A 19,283-nucleotide genomic window follows, 5' to 3' on the forward strand; every position below is an offset into this window, starting at 1 on the left:
GAGTTATTGTCATGTAAAGAGCGCCAGCGTTCAGACCAACCGCTTCGCTATTGTCCAAGTGGAAAGAGCCAAGTTTATTATGAGGACGATATGCTCTAGAGACCTCAGGCAAGGCAGCTCATAGGAGCCGTTTTTTCATAAAACTCGGCTCGGCTGGTAGCGGGGAGGCCACTCTGGAAGCAAGAGCCGAGCTGTGAGCATCTCTCCCTCGCCTTGGCTCGCCCGCCCATCCACCCGCCCCCGGCCCCCCTTCGCCAGCCCGACCCGAGGCGCCGCCGCTTCCCCCCGCCGCCAGCCCCCCAAACCCGCTGGCTGGGCCACCCCGGGCCTTTTCAATGTATAAAATGGAATATTCTTACCTCAATTCCTCCGCCTACGAGTCGTGTATGGCTGGCATGGATACGTCCAGCCTGGCTTCGGCTTATGCGGACTTCAGCTCGTGCAGCCAGGCGAGTGGCTTCCAGTATAACCCCATCAGGACCACTTTCGGGGCCACCTCCGGGTGCCCGTCCCTCACGCCCGGATCCTGCAGCCTGGGCACTCTTAGGGACCACCAGAGCAGTCCCTACGCGGCAGGTAAGGACCCCTCCGCCTGGCTGGCTGGCGACTCAGGGAACAGGAGAGGAGGGGAAGCCAAGCCCCGCCGAAAAGCTCGCCTTGATTGCATTTCGGAAATGGCGATGTGTTTAGTATTTGCCAAACGAAATTTGCTTACACAAATGAAAGGATTTATCACGTTAGGAGCGATTGCAGGGAAAGAGAGGAGAGGAGCGGGGGAGGGGGAGAGTGAGAGAGAGAGAGAGAGAGAGAGGAAGAAGGGGGGTGTAATTCACTTACACCGTTACACTATCCGAAGTCACACCCGAAACCGCCAACAAAATTATCTTAAGCTGCCAAAATGATCGGCATAATTTATTTACTTTGCGAGAGAGACGGAAAAGCTAGGGAAATAATTAAATAAGCCAAGAGGAAAAGCTCATTACTGACACTGTTGTCTTCTTCTTCACCACCACCATCATCGTCTCTTTTTTTCTTTTTTAAGAGACCACATCCACCAGCAACAACAAGCCACCAAGAGATAAAAGACTGAGATGTATGTGCATACTCTCTGTGTGTGGGTCTGTATATCTATATGCACACACGCACACGCACGCACACACACAACTCCTAGGATGCTTGCTTTCGTGCCTTTATTTCCTTTAAGCACCTTTCTCGGAACAAAATCCGCTTGGTCGAAAGGGAGGCGATCTCCCACCGAGGGGCGAGATTCATCACGTCCTTGTCAGTCCCGGAGGTGTCCTGCGATGCAATCCTGAACACACTTACCTAGGAGTAAGCCCCACTGAACTCAATGGGATTTACCTCCGAGTAAACCTGTGCAGGATAAATAGCATCTGCTTGTCTCGCTCCATTCAACTCAATGGAGCGCTGCTGCTGTTGAATTCAGTGGGAGCAGGATAGCATCCTCGACGTTTCCTACGGGCGCTTTTGGACTTGGTTTTTAGTTTAGTTTTTGGTTTCGGGTTTAAACCAAGCTAAACTAGATCGGCGACGAGAAGGTAGCGTTTTTAAGACATCCCAGCCTGGCAGACCTCTCGTACAAACGCTCACCATCCGCATTTAGTGTGTGAACGCTGGTCCAAGGCTTGATTTGCCATCAACTGTTTTCGCCCCTTCGCGATTATGAGGTGGGAACCGATGGCCAGATTTGTCTGTCATTCCAATTCACCACCCCGTCTCCATTCATACTTAGCAAAGTGTACATGTTCGACAACCCATCTGCAAAACTCGCATCCCCCTTCCCAAGTATCAATTTCATGTCAAACTACATTTTCCCATTCATTTCGGTGGGTCCATTCCTAAAATTTAGCTATCCCAGGGAGCGGCATAACGAAATGGGCACGATTTTCGGTTAATTCTCGGACAGCACAATCGTAGGCGGGTCTAGTCGAAAGTAAATTTTAACTCTTTTGTATGTGTATCCATATTTATCCATAGTTAGAGTAGACGCATTGAAATCAATGGGACTTACGTTTGTCATGACTAACTTATGCTCTACTGGTTTCAGTGGGTCGGCTCTAAGCATGACTACATCTGGATCCAACCCATAGCGTTGCAACCTAGTTACACAGATACAGTTTGAATACTGAGCTCTGGAACGGCAATTCTTTTTAAAAATTTTTCGGGGTAATCTCAGAGCCTTATCAACTGGTCTGTCTCTCCCCCCCCCCCCTTCCCTAGTTCCCTACAAGCTCTTCACCGACCACGGAGGCTTGAACGAGAAAAGGAAGCAAAGGCGTATTCGGACCACGTTCACCAGCGCCCAGCTTAAAGAACTGGAGAGGGTATTCGCAGAGACCCACTACCCAGATATCTACACCAGGGAGGAACTGGCCTTGAAAATCGATCTCACCGAAGCCAGAGTTCAGGTTGGTAAAGGATGCGTTGAGAGCACTGGTTTTATGCATTCTGGAGCGCTTAAGATGCGCCCTTGCGAATTACTTCCAATGCAGCTGCAACAGCCCGGGCCCACTTCATCCGGTGCAAACTTGTGGCACAAATGCGGAACGGGTGATCTACTCGGATTTTTCAGGGCAATTCAGATACAAGCTGAAAACTTGAGACTGATAACCAAAGCCTGAAGAGTGTTCGCTTTGACACATTGGGGGGCGGGGGACACATTGTCTGAAAATGGTGCATAGTTTGTTTCGTTTTAAAAATTCAGTTCTAAACCCTGTTTGGGGGGTGGGGAAGGTTGGTCATCTACTTTGGATCTAGCCATTTCCCCATCAGCCATAGGAGGCATTTTCTGTACTGAAATAAAATAGGCATAATGTTTGACATCCAAGAACAGTCTCAACATACTTGGGACAAGGCAGCAATTTTCTTATAGGCTTTAGTGGCCAGGACATGTCATCCTTGTGGCTTGGCTCACTTATGGGAGCCATCTGTTTCATGTGAATAGATACCTTGTCCATTCCTGTCCTTGGCAGGAGGAATATTATCAACTGGATGGCTGAGGAGGGCAGTGTGTGGCAATGAGGCAAGGAACATGCAGCCTTGTGGGAGAGGCTGAACTAAATATTTCGGTCCCTTGTGATTTTTGAACAAGTGTAACGTTTCTAGTTCTTGCCTGTAATGCTCATGTCTGTGGAAACATAATTTAATTTCTTGCTTAGCAACCTGTAAATATGGGTTCTAAAAATAGGAAGGGTCCTACATCAAAATCAAATATGCTCTACAGTGTGATCACCTGATCTGCAGTCCAGGTATATATATCCCCCTTTATCAGATTCACTGACCTGAAATGACTGTTATTTGGTATCCACTGATGTGGATTAGAATCTTCGTAAACATTCCATCCCTTTACCACTCTTTAGCATCCTGATTGTGAGCACAAAAGACTGGTTTAAAACGTGTTAAGAAATAACAATGTAGGTTGTTAATGCCGCAATCCTATAAACACTTACTACGGGGGAAGTCCCATTGGCATAATGGGGTTTACTTCTAAATAAACAGAGCTGTTCAGGATCCTAATATGTTACAGGAGCTGATTAGGGAGGCAGCTCATTTGTACAGCAAGCCAAGAAGGTGTCCGACTCCGGGCCAAAGCATGGGGTTGTAGCCAATGTTAGTCCTACTTAGAGTAGACCTATTGAAATGAATGGGACTTAAGTTAGACTAACATTGAATACACCCCCCCACCCCACCCCACCCCCGGCAAGCAACTGTAAGGATGGGCTGAGAATGACAGAGTGATATTATTGAACACCAGTAGCACAGAACAGGAAGCACCTCAGAGAAATGAAAATAGTGGTTGTGGGGGTTTAGAGATTATATGGCTGTCTTGGTGTTACCCAGTGACGGGCAAACATCTTGAGTGTAGATGACCAGTGTTCTGGTTCAGGGCCAATCACCCACAAAACATACCAGGCCACATCTAAACAACTCAACCTGGTACCCTCCAGATGTATTGGACTAGAACTCCCAGAACACCCCTGGAGGGGAGTAGGTTGGGAAAAGCTGGCTAGGTCATACCCAGTGGTCCAGGGTCCTTTTTGTCTACCAGCAATGACCAATCAGAATGCTAAAGGAAATCACCAGCAAGTCACACTAGTCTCCAGCATCTGTGGCTAAAGTTATAATGGGCGAGTTTGTACCTTGGCTCTCAAACTGTTCATGCCAGTTGTAAGTTCAGCAGTAAAGTACTTCATTTTTGCACTGCCCACACAGGAGGCCTAGATTACTCCAGTTCATCTAGGTGTACCTTCACCTAACCAGAGGAAATACCCTGCAACTAAAATCATATACTACTGTTTGAGATGGTAACATTTCTGACTTGGATATTTATGGCACAATCCTACATATCGGATGGGACTTACATCAAGGAAATTGGGTATTGCATTGCAGCCTTACAGTGCAGTCCTATACATATCTACTTAGAAGTAAGTCCCATTGAGTGCAATGGAACTTACTCCCAGGTAAGTGGGTATAGGATTACAGCCTTAGGGTGCAATCCTGTAAGTGTTTAGACAGAAAAACTCCTACAGCTGCCAGCATTGCTGGCTGGGGAATGCTGGGAGTTGTAGGACCTTTTTGTCTAAACATGCATAGGACTGAGCCTTCAATCTACTAAAGCCAGTAGCCACCCATAGTCCATCTACACACAGAAAGCATAACATCTTTTTAAAAAGGGCTCTTGGCAACAATAGCCATCCCAATACCTTGCAGCAATGTTGAGTTTGAACATCTTCCTTGAACTCACATTAATTACGCAAGTCATTTAGTTAACATCAGTTGGATACTGGGCTCAATCTACAAGGCCATTTACCAAGTCATATTCTATCACAGAGCAAATGTAACCACCTGATAAAGCTGGCTGGCTGCAACATGTTGCAAAATGGTAAGAATTTTGCTGCCCCAGCTCCTTGATGGGATAGGGCTCTGTGGTGAAGTTCTCCTGGCCACCTGGCAGATCATACCTGACAAAATCATGGCTATGGCTAAGCTACTTGATAAATGGCCATGTTATACACTAGTCAAGATAGCCAAGAGTTGTGGAGTCAATAAGATTTTAAGTCTTTTGAGTGCATGCTCAAACTATCTTAATACAGAATACAGTGGTACAGGTGCTGGTAACCTCAAGACTGGATTACCGCAATGCGCTCCATGTGGGGCTGCCCTTAAGGCTGCTCCAGAAGCTGGAGCTAGTGCAGAACACAGCCGCTCAGCTGTTGTCGGGAGCTGCCCCTTCCCAGAATGTAACTCCTTTGCTGAAAGAATTGCACTGGCTGCCTATTCACTACTAGGCCAGGTTTAAGGTTTTAATACTGGTGTACAAACCCCTAAACAACTTGAGACAAAGATACCTGAGAAAGCGCTTTCTCCTTTACCAACCTGCCCAGTCACTGAGGTTATCAGAGGGCTTGCTCCTGGTGGTTCCACATGGACTTATTGCCTGATTGGAGTCCACCAGGAGAAGAGCCTTCACTTTGGTGGCCCCCTTTCTTGGAATTCCCTGACCCTGGAAGTCAGGCAGACGCCAACACTGTGCTGTTTCCAGTGCCTCCTGAAAACAGCAGAGACATTCCTTAATTAACCAGTCATGGTTTTTATTGGTATTGTTTTTAAAAAGAGCATAATTTTGAACTGGTGTTTTAATCTTTTTATCCTTTTACTGTTTTTTATCTCTTGTGTTCACCACTCCAAAATCTGTTCTAGATATGGAGCGGTATATAAATATTGTAAATAAATAAATAAATAAATAAATAAATGTTACCTCTTCAAAACTATGGAAAAAGTGGAGGAGGTCGATTGTTTCCCCAGGCTCAAGGCACATGTTTGTGGCAGTCTGATCTTTACTAGCGATTAGGAATTTACAACCAGCACTGGTAGTTACTCAAGATCAAGGGGTGCAGAGTACTGCAGGTGCTTGCGGCTTTCAAAAGAGCCCGGGAGAGAAGAGCGAGGCCTTTGAGCAAAATCCAATGTAAATCCTACTTAGAGCAAAGCCCCTTAAATGAATGGGATTTAAATTAGTCATGAGTAATTTAAGTTGGATTTATTTCAAGAGGTCTACTCTAAGTAGGCCTTATGTTGGATTTTGCCCTTTAATCCAGGGCAGATACTGCAGATACAGAAGCAGTGACGGGAAGGTATTCTGGATTAACCAGGCCGGGTTCGTCAAGAGGATGAGGCCTGGGGAGCCCGCTGCGAGGCACCTCCTTCCCCTGGGGTGTCCGGCCCCCCGTCCCGTCCCGTCCCGTCCACTCCTCTGAACCATCCTCTCTCCCCCTTCGCCCAGGTCTGGTTCCAGAACCGCCGGGCGAAATTCCGCAAGCAGGAGCGGGCGGCGGCGGCGGCGGCGGCGGCGGCCAAGAACGGCTCGTCGGGGAAGAAATCGGACTCGTCGCGGGACGATGAGAGCAAGGAGGCCAAGAGCACCGACCCAGACAGCACCGGCGGGCCCGGGCCCAACCCCAACCCGGCGCCCAGCTGCGGAGGCGGCGGGCCCAGCCCTGCCGGGGCCCAAGGCGGGCCCGGCGGCGGCGGGCCCGGCCCGGAGGGCGGCAAAGGCGCGGCGCCCGGCGGCTTGGCGGCGGCGGGGCCCGGCCAAGGCTGGGCGCCCGGGCCGGGGCCCATCGCCTCCATCCCGGATTCCTTAGGCGGGCCCTTCGCCAGCGTGCTCTCGTCGCTGCAGAGACCCAACGGCACCAAAGGCACCTTGGTGAAGAGCGGCATGTTTTGAGCGGCCGGGCGGGGCGGGGCGGCGCCGCGGGGCGGGGCCGAGCCTTGCTTGGCGGGGCGCTCCCCCAATCGCCGCCGGGCTGAGCGCGAGGATTTGGCGCCCCCTGCAGGGACCCGCGGGGCCGCGCCGGCGTCCGCCCTGCGCGCACCGTCGCGGCCTCTGACCCGGCGGTGGGAGCGCCGGGAACGGCGGGCCGCAGGAGGCCTCTGCGCTCCCCCGCGGCGAAGGCCTGCTCCCGTGGGAGGCCGCGTGGTGTTTCTTCCCCGCCGCGCCGCGGCGGAGAACGCGCCCGAAGACCTGGCCGCGGGGTGGCTTGCAAGAACCTTGCCGGCCTAGAACAGTAATGACGGGACCGGCCCGCCACCGACGCTGCATCTCGGCTCTCCGCCTCCGGCCGCCTCCCATCCTTTTGCAGCCTCTTGCCGGGAGAAACTGTCACCGAGCTGCCAGGGTCGTGTTGTCGTCGTCGCTGCTGCTGCAGTGCATTTTTTCCACCACTTACTCGGGCTGTTTCTTAGGGCGGATGTGCTTTGGACGTGGCTGGCCGGTGGCCACTCCCCGTTGTTTCCAAGTTTCACCCTACAAACTGCTCCAGCACATATTTGTGATTTGGCACAGCCACCGGCTAACCGCACCCTCCCAATGTACCCGTCGAATACTGTTCGGAGTGAGTCGCAGTACCGCTTTCCCGCCAAGGGCAAGGCGTGCGCTGAGGGCCCAGACTTGTTTTCAGGGACACAGCTGAGCCTTAGAACACTTAAAGTAAGAGAGACGGAAGAGCCCCAGCACAGGTACAGAGGAGATGTTTTCTGCTCTAGATTAAAAAGGAATCCGAACTGAGATACTCTTAGTTTACGAATTGGACATTAACTAGATGTAACTTGTTGCTGTGTAAATAAGTTGTAATTCATGCTAGAGCATAGCTTCTGAATGTATCTGTGAGGATGGTAGAAATCCCAGCCTTGTGCTTTAGTATCAGATTTAACAACTTTACTAAACTATAATGAATGTGGACGTTTTAAAAATTAAAAGAGTTTGGAAGCTAGATTTTATGCTGGGGGGGGGGACGGCACAGGGAGAGGTTTACAAGCTCTAAACAGCGTAATCCTAGCATATTTACTCCGAAGTAAGTCCCACTGTCTTCAGTAGAGCTTACTCCTTAGTAAGTGCATTTAGGATTGTAGCGTCAATGGATTACTCTGTGTTTTCTATGTAGGAGAGCACATTCTGAAGGCTTGCTGAAATCTTTTGTAGGCCAGCCCTCATGGAAGTTGCAAGTTGTACTGATTGCTCTTCATGCACTAGCGAAAGTTACTTTTTCACATTAAGATTAAACAAGTTGACCTAATTTGATCTGACGGTTGTCAGAGGGTATGGTTAACCTACATTAGGAAGGTTTAGGGTGGCGTGCCAAATCGTTTTCATTTGTGCCCGTGATGAACAAATTGGGGCTGGTTCACACAGACATATTCATCACTTGGTAACGGCAGCATCCAGTGATGTGTTGCACGCGTGCCTCGGCCATTAAAGATCCAACACCAGATGGAACATTCCCATCATACCCCAGTGCTGATCAGTGGCTGTTTTAAATGTCCAGCGGCCTGTCATCAAACGCACAGTAATCCGATGTAGAGAAATGTCGTCATGCATGTGTGAAGCTGCTCTTGGCCATGCTTCCAGCCTTGCAGAGAGTGATAACATGATTTGGCCCTGACCATTACTCATAACCAATCCTCTTATTATCATTATTAGCATTGATTAGATTTTTCATTTATGTCCCTGCCCTCTTTCTACTGCAGTTGCTGCAAACCTTGTGTAATTGTGTACTTAATGTACAGGGAGACGTTTACAGAAGGTGAACCAACTCTGTCCAAAATGGCCCCAAGCTGGGATTTAGCATCCCTGTCTGGTGAATGGATTGTATTCATTCTGAAGATTACGACATTGTCACGCTCTTTTGAGACATCCCTTCCTAGGGTTTTTTAAATGTTTATTTTAAAAGGCACAAGAACCTAGGTATTAGTTATGTCGACAGGTATGCGTTAACATCTTTTTTGTGTCTTTCTACAACTGTGTTCTGTGACTCAATTGTATAGTGTTAATATTGATACAAACTTGTCTACTCTAGTTAGACGTATGAATAACGTTTTCTCTCCTTGTAGTCTTTATGGTGTGTCTTTATGGAGGATATGAGGTTCTCACTGGTTACGGTTTCTTTGAGTTTAGAGAGGCCAGCTTCATGCAATGGTATCAGCTTTGGTTATCTATTGCATGTTGTCTTATTTTTATTTTATTTTTTTCCTTTCATGTTCGAATATGTTTGTGAGCATTAACCATCATAAATTATGTTTCAGGGTTTTCAGATTTATTTATATGTGGTTAAAACGAATGCTTCTATTTAAAAGGGGAAATATTTCTACATGTGCATATAGTTTTCCAAGAGTGTACCATTAACTGATTGTTGATAATAAAAACAAAAAGCAAATGCAAGCCCTGTACATCTCTTGGTGTAATTTACTGAGGACTTTTAAAAGAGTATTGACATGAGAAATGACCACTGATTGGTGCTTGAAAAGGAGAAGGATCTGACTGAGGAATAACAGGCTATTGAGAACTTCCTCTGTGGGTAATATTGTAGGAACTAGAGAGGGGGAGCCTGATGCTTCTCTCTGCACCTGTCACATGGGGTCGCTATTAGTGGAGATGAGCCACCCAGTTTCCAGGATAGTGGTCAGGTGTTGCACCTTCCACAATACTGGCCCTAAATGCGGCACTTTAGCTTCCCTGATACAAATGCTGCCACTCATTCTTATGGAGAAAAGTAAAAGGAGCACCACTGGCTAAGCCTTTCCCCGTTAAGCCCATAAAACTGGGATGAGGGGCAAATTTGGACCTCTCTCAACTATCCCATGTCTCCCTGCCCCACAACACTCTACAAGAACCATGCAGGGCCTCTGTGAATCTCTGAGAATCTGCATTTCCTCAGCATGTCAGGAAGTCCCTTGTTGGACAGTTTGGCCGCACCTCAAAAAGCACTGACTGAGGTAAGACAGATTTCAAAATAATCCATTCCTTATTTGCCTTCTAGAATCGTTCAGACAGAGACACCATTTAATTTCCCTCCTTACAACCATAACCATTGGAGAGTTAACATGAGTTTGCCCATGAATGTCTGTCTTCCAGTGGATACAGATTGGAAGTATGTGTGCGAAACAGCCATCAGTGATCAAGCAACCCAGACAGAGCCTTCATGACACCTGACCCCACCCTGCCCAAACACAATACTTTCAGTCAAGGCCATTCACACATTGATAAGTTACTGATTGAGACAGTGAAGTACATGCATGTGTGAATTAGCTTTTTTTTTTTTAATATAAGGAAAACGGGGTTGCAAGAAAATGGGCTTGCAGTGTGTACAGTAAAGCAAAACTTTCAGAGTCCAACATGAGGGTGTATTGTATTGTGTAGATACATGTTTTCTATGGGATAGAAAACATCAAATACATTATTTTCAGGCCAGACCTAGCTAGTCCTATCTGAGTACTTCAACCCTCTTTGAATTCATTAAGCTGATCACTTTGGACAAGAGTTCATAACTGAGCATTAGTCTTAAATTTAACAACTGGCAATCACTGTCATAAGAACCATGTTCTTTTGCTCAGTTTAAAGCAATTGACATTTTCCTAAGCCAATTTTTCTAACGAAATAGACATTAAAAAATTTCAATGGAAACTGCTTCAAAATATCCGTGCCTGTCATCTCACTTGAACATGCCTTGTACTATTTTAGTACATGCCTTGTACTATTTTGGTTTTAAGTTTAAAAAATGCTTTAATTTTGGTTTGAGTGAATACCCAAGTTTTTGGCCTGTGATCTCTAGTTATAATGATTATCCTCACAGTTTCAGCTGATCGCCTGGTTGGTTAACATGCGAGTGCGTGCTAATCCTTAAAAGGCTTTGTGCAGTCTTGCTCAGAGACAGCCTTCGTCTTGCACTTTTGACAAAGATAAAAATTGAAATGTTGCCAATAGTTCCAGGACAGGACAGTAAACCATTAATAGAGTTAATTATGCTGGACTTGAAATCCCCAGAGCTGTTTGCAAGATACCAAATGCTTTTAATACAGCTTTCAGCATATCTTAATGCATAATAACTGACAAATTTCATGCTGGGGAAAAAGACTCAAAATGTAAGTTTTTAGTAACCAAAAGCATTTCTTTTGATTACTAAGACATAATGATCTGGGATTCTGTAATGCACTTTCTCTCTCTCTTTCAGTGTAATGAGTTGCTTTCATTATTACAAATGATTTTCAGCTGAGATACCATGGATTCAGTAGCAAAAGAAAGTAGATATGATAGGGAATTCTGTAATCTACATAATCACGAGTTTTTAATGAGACCTGAAATTTGATCCACATCCAGTCCTGATCTAGCAACAGGGCAGCTCCACATTTTGAGTGTCTTCCACGTGTGTAGCTCCCTTCCTGGCTCAACACAACTGAAATAAGCCACATGTTAAAAGTACATGCTGTTGGTTGTTCATCCTTCAGATATTTACTCTTAGGCCATTTTGGTTTTTTTCTGTGGTGCTTTTGAATCTCAACAGCGCAAGAGAGGTTTAACAGCACAGAAGAAAATGGGCAGCTGGACTTGGCAAGCTGATTGTAGCCCTGTCGATGCGTTCGAGGGACACACGTGTGGACTTAAAGTAGGGAGGGAGTGGAGCACGCATGCAGGCCCCGCCCCAGTGTCCACTACTGACCTCTGCATGTTCAGCATGAAGATCTGAAGGGAGATGCTAAGTGTGGCCAGCTGAGTGCTCAGGGTAGGATCCAACGGTGTCCTGGCACTAATAACATTTCACTAGCATAAACCAGTGCTTGTCCAATGTAACTAGCACTTGCTAGCATGATGGAGAAAAGACCCAATTTGCTGCTGCAATTTGCCCCTTTTTTGCCACCAAGTCGAGGTGGCAAATGGCTGCCTTTTCCTGTTGTGCTAGCGAGTGCCAGTTACATTGTACAAGTTTGCGTTATGCCACCACAATCTCATTCGTGCTGATGCTGGCGCCCTGATACATACTCCCCTTAGAATCCCCTTTCAGTCTTTTTGCGCCAAATGTGCAAAGGCTGGAAGTGGAGCTACCGCATGCAGAGATGTTGGGGGGTGGGGCTTGTATGCCAGCCCCCCACCCATTTCAACCCCATATGTATTCACCTGAACATATAAATAGGCCTTGTTTGTATCAGTAATCAATGGCCGTTAACAGAAACTATTTCCTCAAAACATAGTCTCACAACTGTTAAGGAATAGCTTGACTTCCCTGCTTCCTTCCACCCCCATCATTTTCAGATTTTAAGTTTGATTTCTGTTCCAAGTGGTCATAAATTTTGAATTGTTTAAATATTTTGAGTTTTTGTGTTGTCTTTTATAATATTCACTTAGTTTTGGCATGTTTACATACAGGAACACCTTATAATATATAAAGAAAACTACGCATTTTCTTTGCAGAACTGGTGGTTTATTGCCAGTGAAACTAGACAGAACTAGAAAAAGAAGTCTTAATGGCAGAGTTTTGCTCCAGCCTATAATAAGACATTCTAAATTTCAGTGATTAAAGGCCTTTTAGGTGTAGGCTTTAGAATGCAATCACTTGAACCCTCAAAAGCCCACTGAGCAATTTGCTAGACATTTTGATGATAAAGCTGCTCATATTCGTGCTGACTTGGATGCCTTTATTTTGACAGAGTCTGAGATGGACAGGGCTGGTGCACCATCTAGTCATGTTATGGATACCTTTCAGCTAGTGCAACCTGAAGATGTGGACAAACTGCTTGGAGGACTGAGGTCTACTACTTGCTCTTTAGACCCCTGTCCATCCTGGCTGGGTACCTGGACCTCTGAGGTGATTAATGCCTCCTTGAGGGACAGTGAGGACCCTGCAGCTTTGAAAGAAGCAGTGGTGAGGCCCTTGTTGAAGGAACCAAATCTAGAGCCTGTGGTTTTGATAACAACCTGGTTTCAAATTTGCCATTCTTGGGCAAGGTGCAGGAGCATGTGGTGGCCTCACAACTCCAAGCAGTGTTGGATGATACTGATTATTTAGATCCATTCCAATCAGGTTTCAGATCTGATTATGGGACAGAAACAGCCTTGGACATCCTGAATGATGACTTACACCAGGGAATGGATGGGTGGAGTGCAACGCTGTTGGTTCTTCCTAACATCTCAGTGGCTTTTGCTACCATTGACCATGGTATCCTTCTGGATCATTTCTCTGGATTGGTCTTGGGAAGCAGTTTTAAAGTGGCTCTCGTCCTTTCTGAAGGAGCGGTCTCAGAAGGTGGTGCTGGGGTACTTCTGTTCTGCCCCATGGCTGTTAGCCTATGGGGTGCCACAAGGTTACATCCTGTCCCCCATGCTTTTTAACATCTACATGAAACCACTGGGGGGAATCATCAGGAGGTTTGGGCTGAAGTGTCATCAATGCGCAGCTGATACTCAGCTCTACCTCCCCTTTCCATCTATACATCCCAAGGAGGCTGTCAAACTCGTGAACCAGTGTCTGGAGGCTATTGTGGGGTGGATGAGGATAAACAAGCTGAAACCTAATCCAGAAAAATTGGAGGTACTGCAGGTTGGGAAACCAACCACTCTGGATTGGGTTTTATAACTGGTCTTAGATGGGGTTGCATGCCCCCTAAATGATCAAGTGCATAGTCTGGGAGTCCTCCTGGACTCTGTGCTAACTGGGGAAGCCCAGGTAGCTGCAGTGTCCAGGAAAGTCTTTTCCTGCTTGAGAAGGCTCCTGTCCTGAAATGTGGCCAAGAAATATTATTTATCAATCAGTCAATCAATAGCGGGAGCTCTCAATAAGGGCAGTTGGTATTCATGTGAATATCTACATTTTGTTTAATGACTTGAAACAATCTACTTCTGATGGTAGTTTTGAAAGAACCCAGGTATTAACTGGTTTAATGGGGGGGGGGGGCAGCCAAATGTTAACCATGTTTACCCACAATACATCCCATTGAATAGCACCAGTGTCTTATCCATAAAATTAAACTTGGTTAAAGATGTATTGAAAAAAAACAGCTTTCAATCTCTGAGTGAAATTTGGGTTCATGTAGCTAATCATATTTTGTATGAGAGAATTAGCACCAACTCATCCCAGTCTGGTTTCAAAAGAGAAAACTAAGCAGACAGTCTTGTTAATTTAGCATATAGACTTGGAATAAAGCACAACATCCATCATCTCATCAAAATTCAATTAAAACTCAGTCCAGCATCCAAGGAAAAGGAGCCCATTTTCTGCTGGAAGCAGAGCTCTCTGAGCATCACTTTAAAAATATCCTTAATGGTTCTTGCATTCTGGGAGCGGATTCAAAAAACTATAACCAGTGTGGGATGTCTAATTACCCTTTACATTAAAATCTAAAACACGTGTAGTCTTAAAGCTGGGGCCTTTGTCATTAATTTAATGCATGCTGTCAACACATTTTGTCCAACACCAGTGACATACAGTGAGCCTCTTTCGTTTTGCTTTAAAATAATCTCATTTCTAACTGTCAGGTAGCTGGCATTTGCATCCAAAAAACAACTATTTGAGATTTGGGGCTGGTGAAATTATTTATCAAGGCATGGATGAGGGCTATTCTTGCTTCCTGTAGCACACAGCTAAGGCTGTCACCCCATTCAAGCTTTTTTTAGTTAATCACCTACTTTTTAACCACTCAGCTGATTTCATTTAAATACATTTGCATATTGCCAAAATGTCAGTATAGATTCCTTTATGAGATCTGAAAGGAAATGCAAATTAACTTACAATTTAATAAAAAAAAGTTATCACTCATTAGAAGGAAAGGCCGTATGCATATGTTCCTTTTCATTCCGCTAACGCACAAGATACAGACCAGTATCTTCAACAATACATAAGCACACTTTTAAATCATGACCCGGTTCATTTAAATTTCCCCTCACCGATTAAAATGGGTCCCCACTAATTTATCAATTATAGGGCAAAAGCTTATGTACTGAATATACAACAGATGTGGAAATTAATTCCCAAGCTTGTAAATATACTCTTCTTCTATGGAACAAATAAGAGCAAAAAGCACTTGAGCTAGTATGAGAAGAGCAAACTATGACGCAGCGCTTTGCTTCAGGAGCAGATTGGCTCAGGCGTTTGCTGGAACATCCTCTCCATCTTGCTGGCATTTGGACCCAACACTGCCACAGCATCTGCCTTTGATCATCCTCTTAATGTGACCACTGATCTTTGACTAATGCCCTGCTCCTGAAGAAATCTGTTCAACAGTTTAAAATAGTGTATTTGGGAAATTAAGAATCAGGTTGGATAGTGCAGTGATGGATTCAGTTGAGGCCTGGATTAGCAGTTCAAAGTTGGGCGGTCACTTATGCATCTCAAAAAAAGAGACAGAGAGAACGAAAGAGGACACAGATTTGCATAAAATGTATATGCTGACTTATAGAGCGATAAAAACTTAGAAATAATTACTGTAATTTAAATAGCAGTACAATGCATCTAATCATCATGGGAAAGACTGTAACCAAGGGGGATCTACGCTAGTGGCTTATTTCGTCCCTGTAATGCCCAACTCACTTGTGCGACACATGACACACTTTTCAAACACGATATTCTTATGCTATTTCTACCATTGTAGTCCAGATTTCTTGAGATTGATTTTTATCATGCTTTTGAAATCTTCTTGTGAGTTCCTTCCTGTATATATTCAAATGTGCACTACCTTTGCAGCATTGTAACTTTTCCAGTTGGAAGTGGCCAACGGTGGGCGGGGAGAAGAGAGTGACCCTGGGGGCATTCTGTGGGGAGGAAGCGCTGTCTCCTCCATTTGGTGTTGCGTTGGTAGCAGAGGTGACCATTTTCCCTCTCCCCTGTCTTTCTTTTAACCTGTACTTGCTGCTTCACACTTCACTACTGCGCACAAGCGCACGTGCAACGCTGTGTTAAAAAAAAGTGTGAAAGTACAATAATCTGCAGGTAGATGTGGCACTATAGTCCATGACTTTAGGGAGGAGAACTCTCACACGGGACTGAGCTGATGTCACCCATTTTGTGTGCAACTGACGCCATGCTGCTCCAAGTATGGAGTGTCGTTGTGTAAAAAAATACCCACATACTGCATGTTATTTCGTGCAATGTCCCCTATGAGTAACAACTGCGTGAGTAAAATATAGCAGCACAGCGATGCTGCCATAACAGAAAGGTGCCCAGTGTAGATCTGCCCCAGAGGAGCTGTCTGCCTGCTTGGTCTGCTGTCTAGGTACCAAGCGATACCTTGGTTGGCAACTTCGAGGCTCAGGCATTCCCTTTTTAGGGTTCATCATCTTTAAACTGGATTTGGACCAGACGGCCATTCAGGTAGAGGATGCCTTGAAATAGAGGACTGTCATCTGTAAAGTAGATCACTTGACCAGCCTAGTTCAAGGCTTGGATGGCCTCATAGTGTCAACAAATGTGATAAGGAAGCACATCTATTTGACTACATAGTCCTAAAACTATTGTAAATAAATCCTATTCATTTCAGTAGAACTTACTTCTTGCACCTAGGGCTGATCAGCATCCTCCTAGCCCCACAACTCATTCATGTCATGGATTAATCTCAGTTTTTACAAATGTGAAACGTTATTTTAGCTGGTATTTTATTCACTTCTAAACTGAGTCCCATGATGTTTGTTTGAAAGCTAACTGTGACATTGTGGGGATTTTGTCCAACAAACCCAGGGGTGGGGATGGTCAGACATGTTCAGCCCAGAAATTTATTTTCAGTACCAGAACTGGACCTCACACCAAATCTATTCCTATTTCGCTGCAAGCTTTCTTGGATTTCAGCAGCCTAATTGGGGGGGGGGGGTGTTGTTGTTCCTATTGTCAGGGCTGGCCCAATACATTTTGCTGCCTGAAGCAAAGGACAAGATGGTGCCCCTCCTCCCATTCTTTGTACAAAAGCCAAGCAGGCTGGCCATGGAATCTTTTTTGAATGCTGGCGATAGGACACCATTTTCCACCACACCTGAAGACAGCAGGCTAGCTTAAGGGGGAGCAGGACAGACCATGTGGCACGCCCAGCTCTGTCCTCCAATACCTTACTGCCACCTCTCAGCATCTGTTGCCTGAAGTGACTGCTTCACTTTGACTAATGGTAGGGCCAGCCCTGTTTATTGTTAAATGATAAGGAATCAGAGACCATTGCTCATCTACTAAAAAAAAATCACGCAGAGGTCTACCAGGACAGCCTGATCCACCTTCCCCTGCAGCTAAACAGTAATACTTACCTGTTGTGTCTCTCAACCACTAGAACCAGGAGGGAAAGAATATGGGCACTGATCCCACAGAAAATTCAAATCAAACCCTACAGATGGCTGTTGGCATCAAGTGTTTCTCTTTCTTAGGTCACTTCCAGGCAAGAAGACTTTTTTAAAGCATCGGACATTGATTTGACATGCCTGACACCCACAACCCACAGGGGGATTGTTGGTTTTTATGATGCTGATATCTTCTGATGGTTGTTTTGCATTTTGCGGCTTTGGTTTTATTGTATGTATATTTTATTGTTGTAAGTGGCTTTGAGTTCCTTTTCGAACAAATAAAGCAGGATTTTTTAAAAAGTTTAAATAAATAAGCAGAGGTGGAAGTGTAGTCCAAAGGACTGGCATAGCACAAAAGCCCCAAGAACAAGGATGAGAGCATGCTGATGGATGAGAGCTTTTAAAAAAGGAAATTATCAAGGCACAATTACAAACAATTCCAACAAGAAGAAAAGGTGGAAGACAACAGAAGAAGCCAATGTGGCTTCACAAAAAGCTTAGGGATTACCTGAAAACAAAAAAAGGACACATATAGGAAGTGGAAAGAAGACCAAGTAACAAAGGAAGAGTACAGGCAGGTAGCACAGAATTGCAGGGATGGCGTCAGGAAGGCTAAAGCTGAGAACGAGCTGAGGTTAGCGAGGGATGCTGAAAACAACAAAAAGGCTTTCTTCAGCTACGTGCATAGTAAAAGGCAGAGTAAAGAAATGGTTGTTCAGCTATTAAATAAGGATGGCAAAATGATAACAGATGACAAAGGAAAGGCAGAGGTGCTCAATTCCTACTTTGGCTCAGTCTTCTCCCAAAAGAGGGTCTATGACCCCCCTTGTAAAGGCGAAGTAAAGGCTGAAGGGGCAGGATTGCAGCTTGAGATCGATAGGCATATGGTCAAGGGACACTGACTGTTAGAGCAATACGACAATGGAACCAATGACCTAGGGAGGTGGTGGGCTTTCCCATACTGGAGGCGTTCAAGACGAGGCTCGACAGCCATCTGTCAGGGATGCTCTGACTTGGATTCCTGCATTGAGCAGGGGGTTGGACTCGATGGCCTTGTAGGCCCCTTCCAACCCTACTATTCTATGATTCTATTTATAAGTAAAGGACTTTGTGAGTTGAGAATAATCGAATCCTGTTTCTAGGTCACCCTTTACCACGAGCTTGGGATGGATAACAACAGTTTTGTTTTTTAAACCCTCATTGTGACAATAAAATACTAGGAGGAAGTTGAAGTCCAACACACCTGGAGGATGCCAAGTTGGGGAAGGCTCAAATAATCAAGTCAGTTGCTTAAAACAACTTTTAATTGACTAAAAAGTGCCAAAAATTCATTTGGCAGCAGGGTTTAAAGAATGTTTAATTTTAATACAAAGGTCTTACAGAAAACTGTAGGTGTAAGGTGCTATCTTAGAAAAAGCATTTCCCCCTCTGCCTATCACAAAGGAAGAGGGGAATACCTCACTCCTCACTTGCACAACCAGCTGTGGTTTGTTAAATTCCACTTTGTTGGGGTCTTAAAAAACATTTTTAAAAAACTTTTTAAACCTGTTGTTTCATTCTTTTATCATGTTGTTCACCACTCCAAAATCTTCTGATGTGGAGCGGTATATAAATATTGTAAATAAAAATAAATAAAATAATAAATAAAATGAACACATCATCTAAAAAGAAGGGATATATCATTCCTTTATTCTGAAGTATTCTTTTATTCATTTATTTAGGGTGCAATTCTATGCCTGTTTTAGACAGAGAAAAGTCCTACAACTCCCAGCATTTCCCATCCAACCATGCTGGATGGGGGATGCTGGGAGTTGTAGGACATTTCTCTGTCTAAACAGAGATTTCGCCCTTAGTCAGATAATTAATAGGCTATGGCAGCAATTCTATACCGACTTACCTGGGAGCAACCCTAAATGAACTCAATGGGACTCACTTCTGAGTAGACGTGTATAGGATTGTGTTGTAAGTTCTCTTTAACTGGGAGTCAGCCCTACTAAAATGCCCAATTCAGTTCAAGGAGTTACTCCATCACACCTGCTTAACCCTGGCCATTGAACGTCAGCCTAAAGAGAAAAGTCCCCGGCTCTTTTGGAAATATATTGGCTCGGACTTTGATCTTCCTTTAGGGGAAGGGAGTTCCCCAACTGTGGGGCAGTCACTGAGAACTCCTATGTGGGTTGAA

The 19,283-nt window shown here is 45.2% G+C and overlaps 1 protein-coding gene across 1 annotated transcript; it reads left to right on the top strand.

The window, feature by feature from the left end:
• The first annotated feature begins 335 nt into the window (after nucleotides 1-335).
• PHOX2B (paired like homeobox 2B) lies at nucleotides 336-9,368 on the top strand. Its single transcript, XM_084860328.1, has 3 exons — nucleotides 336-576; nucleotides 2,242-2,429; nucleotides 6,305-9,368. Exons 1-3 carry the CDS (start codon nucleotides 336-338, stop codon nucleotides 6,746-6,748), a joined length of 873 nt encoding a protein of 290 aa, XP_084716454.1. The 3' UTR covers nucleotides 6,749-9,368.
• Nucleotides 9,369-19,283: the final 9,915 nt, after the last annotated feature.

The sequence above is a fragment of the Heloderma suspectum genome, chromosome 5 (genome assembly GCF_057233095.1).
Source record: "Heloderma suspectum isolate Gila_16-S chromosome 5, 16-S_ref, whole genome shotgun sequence".
Classification (NCBI taxonomy): domain Eukaryota; kingdom Metazoa; phylum Chordata; class Lepidosauria; order Squamata; family Helodermatidae; genus Heloderma; species Heloderma suspectum.

Excerpts from the sequence above, each read along its gene's own strand:
- PHOX2B (XM_084860328.1), top strand. The coding sequence starts at position 336 with ATGTATAAAATGGAATATTCTTACCTCAATTCCTCCGCCTACGAGTCG. Across the intron at positions 577-2,241 it reads GAGCAGTCCCTACGCGGCAG|TTCCCTACAAGCTCTTCACC; the intron begins GTAAGGACCCCT and ends CCCCTTCCCTAG. Across the intron at positions 2,430-6,304 it reads TCACCGAAGCCAGAGTTCAG|GTCTGGTTCCAGAACCGCCG; the intron begins GTTGGTAAAGGA and ends CCCTTCGCCCAG.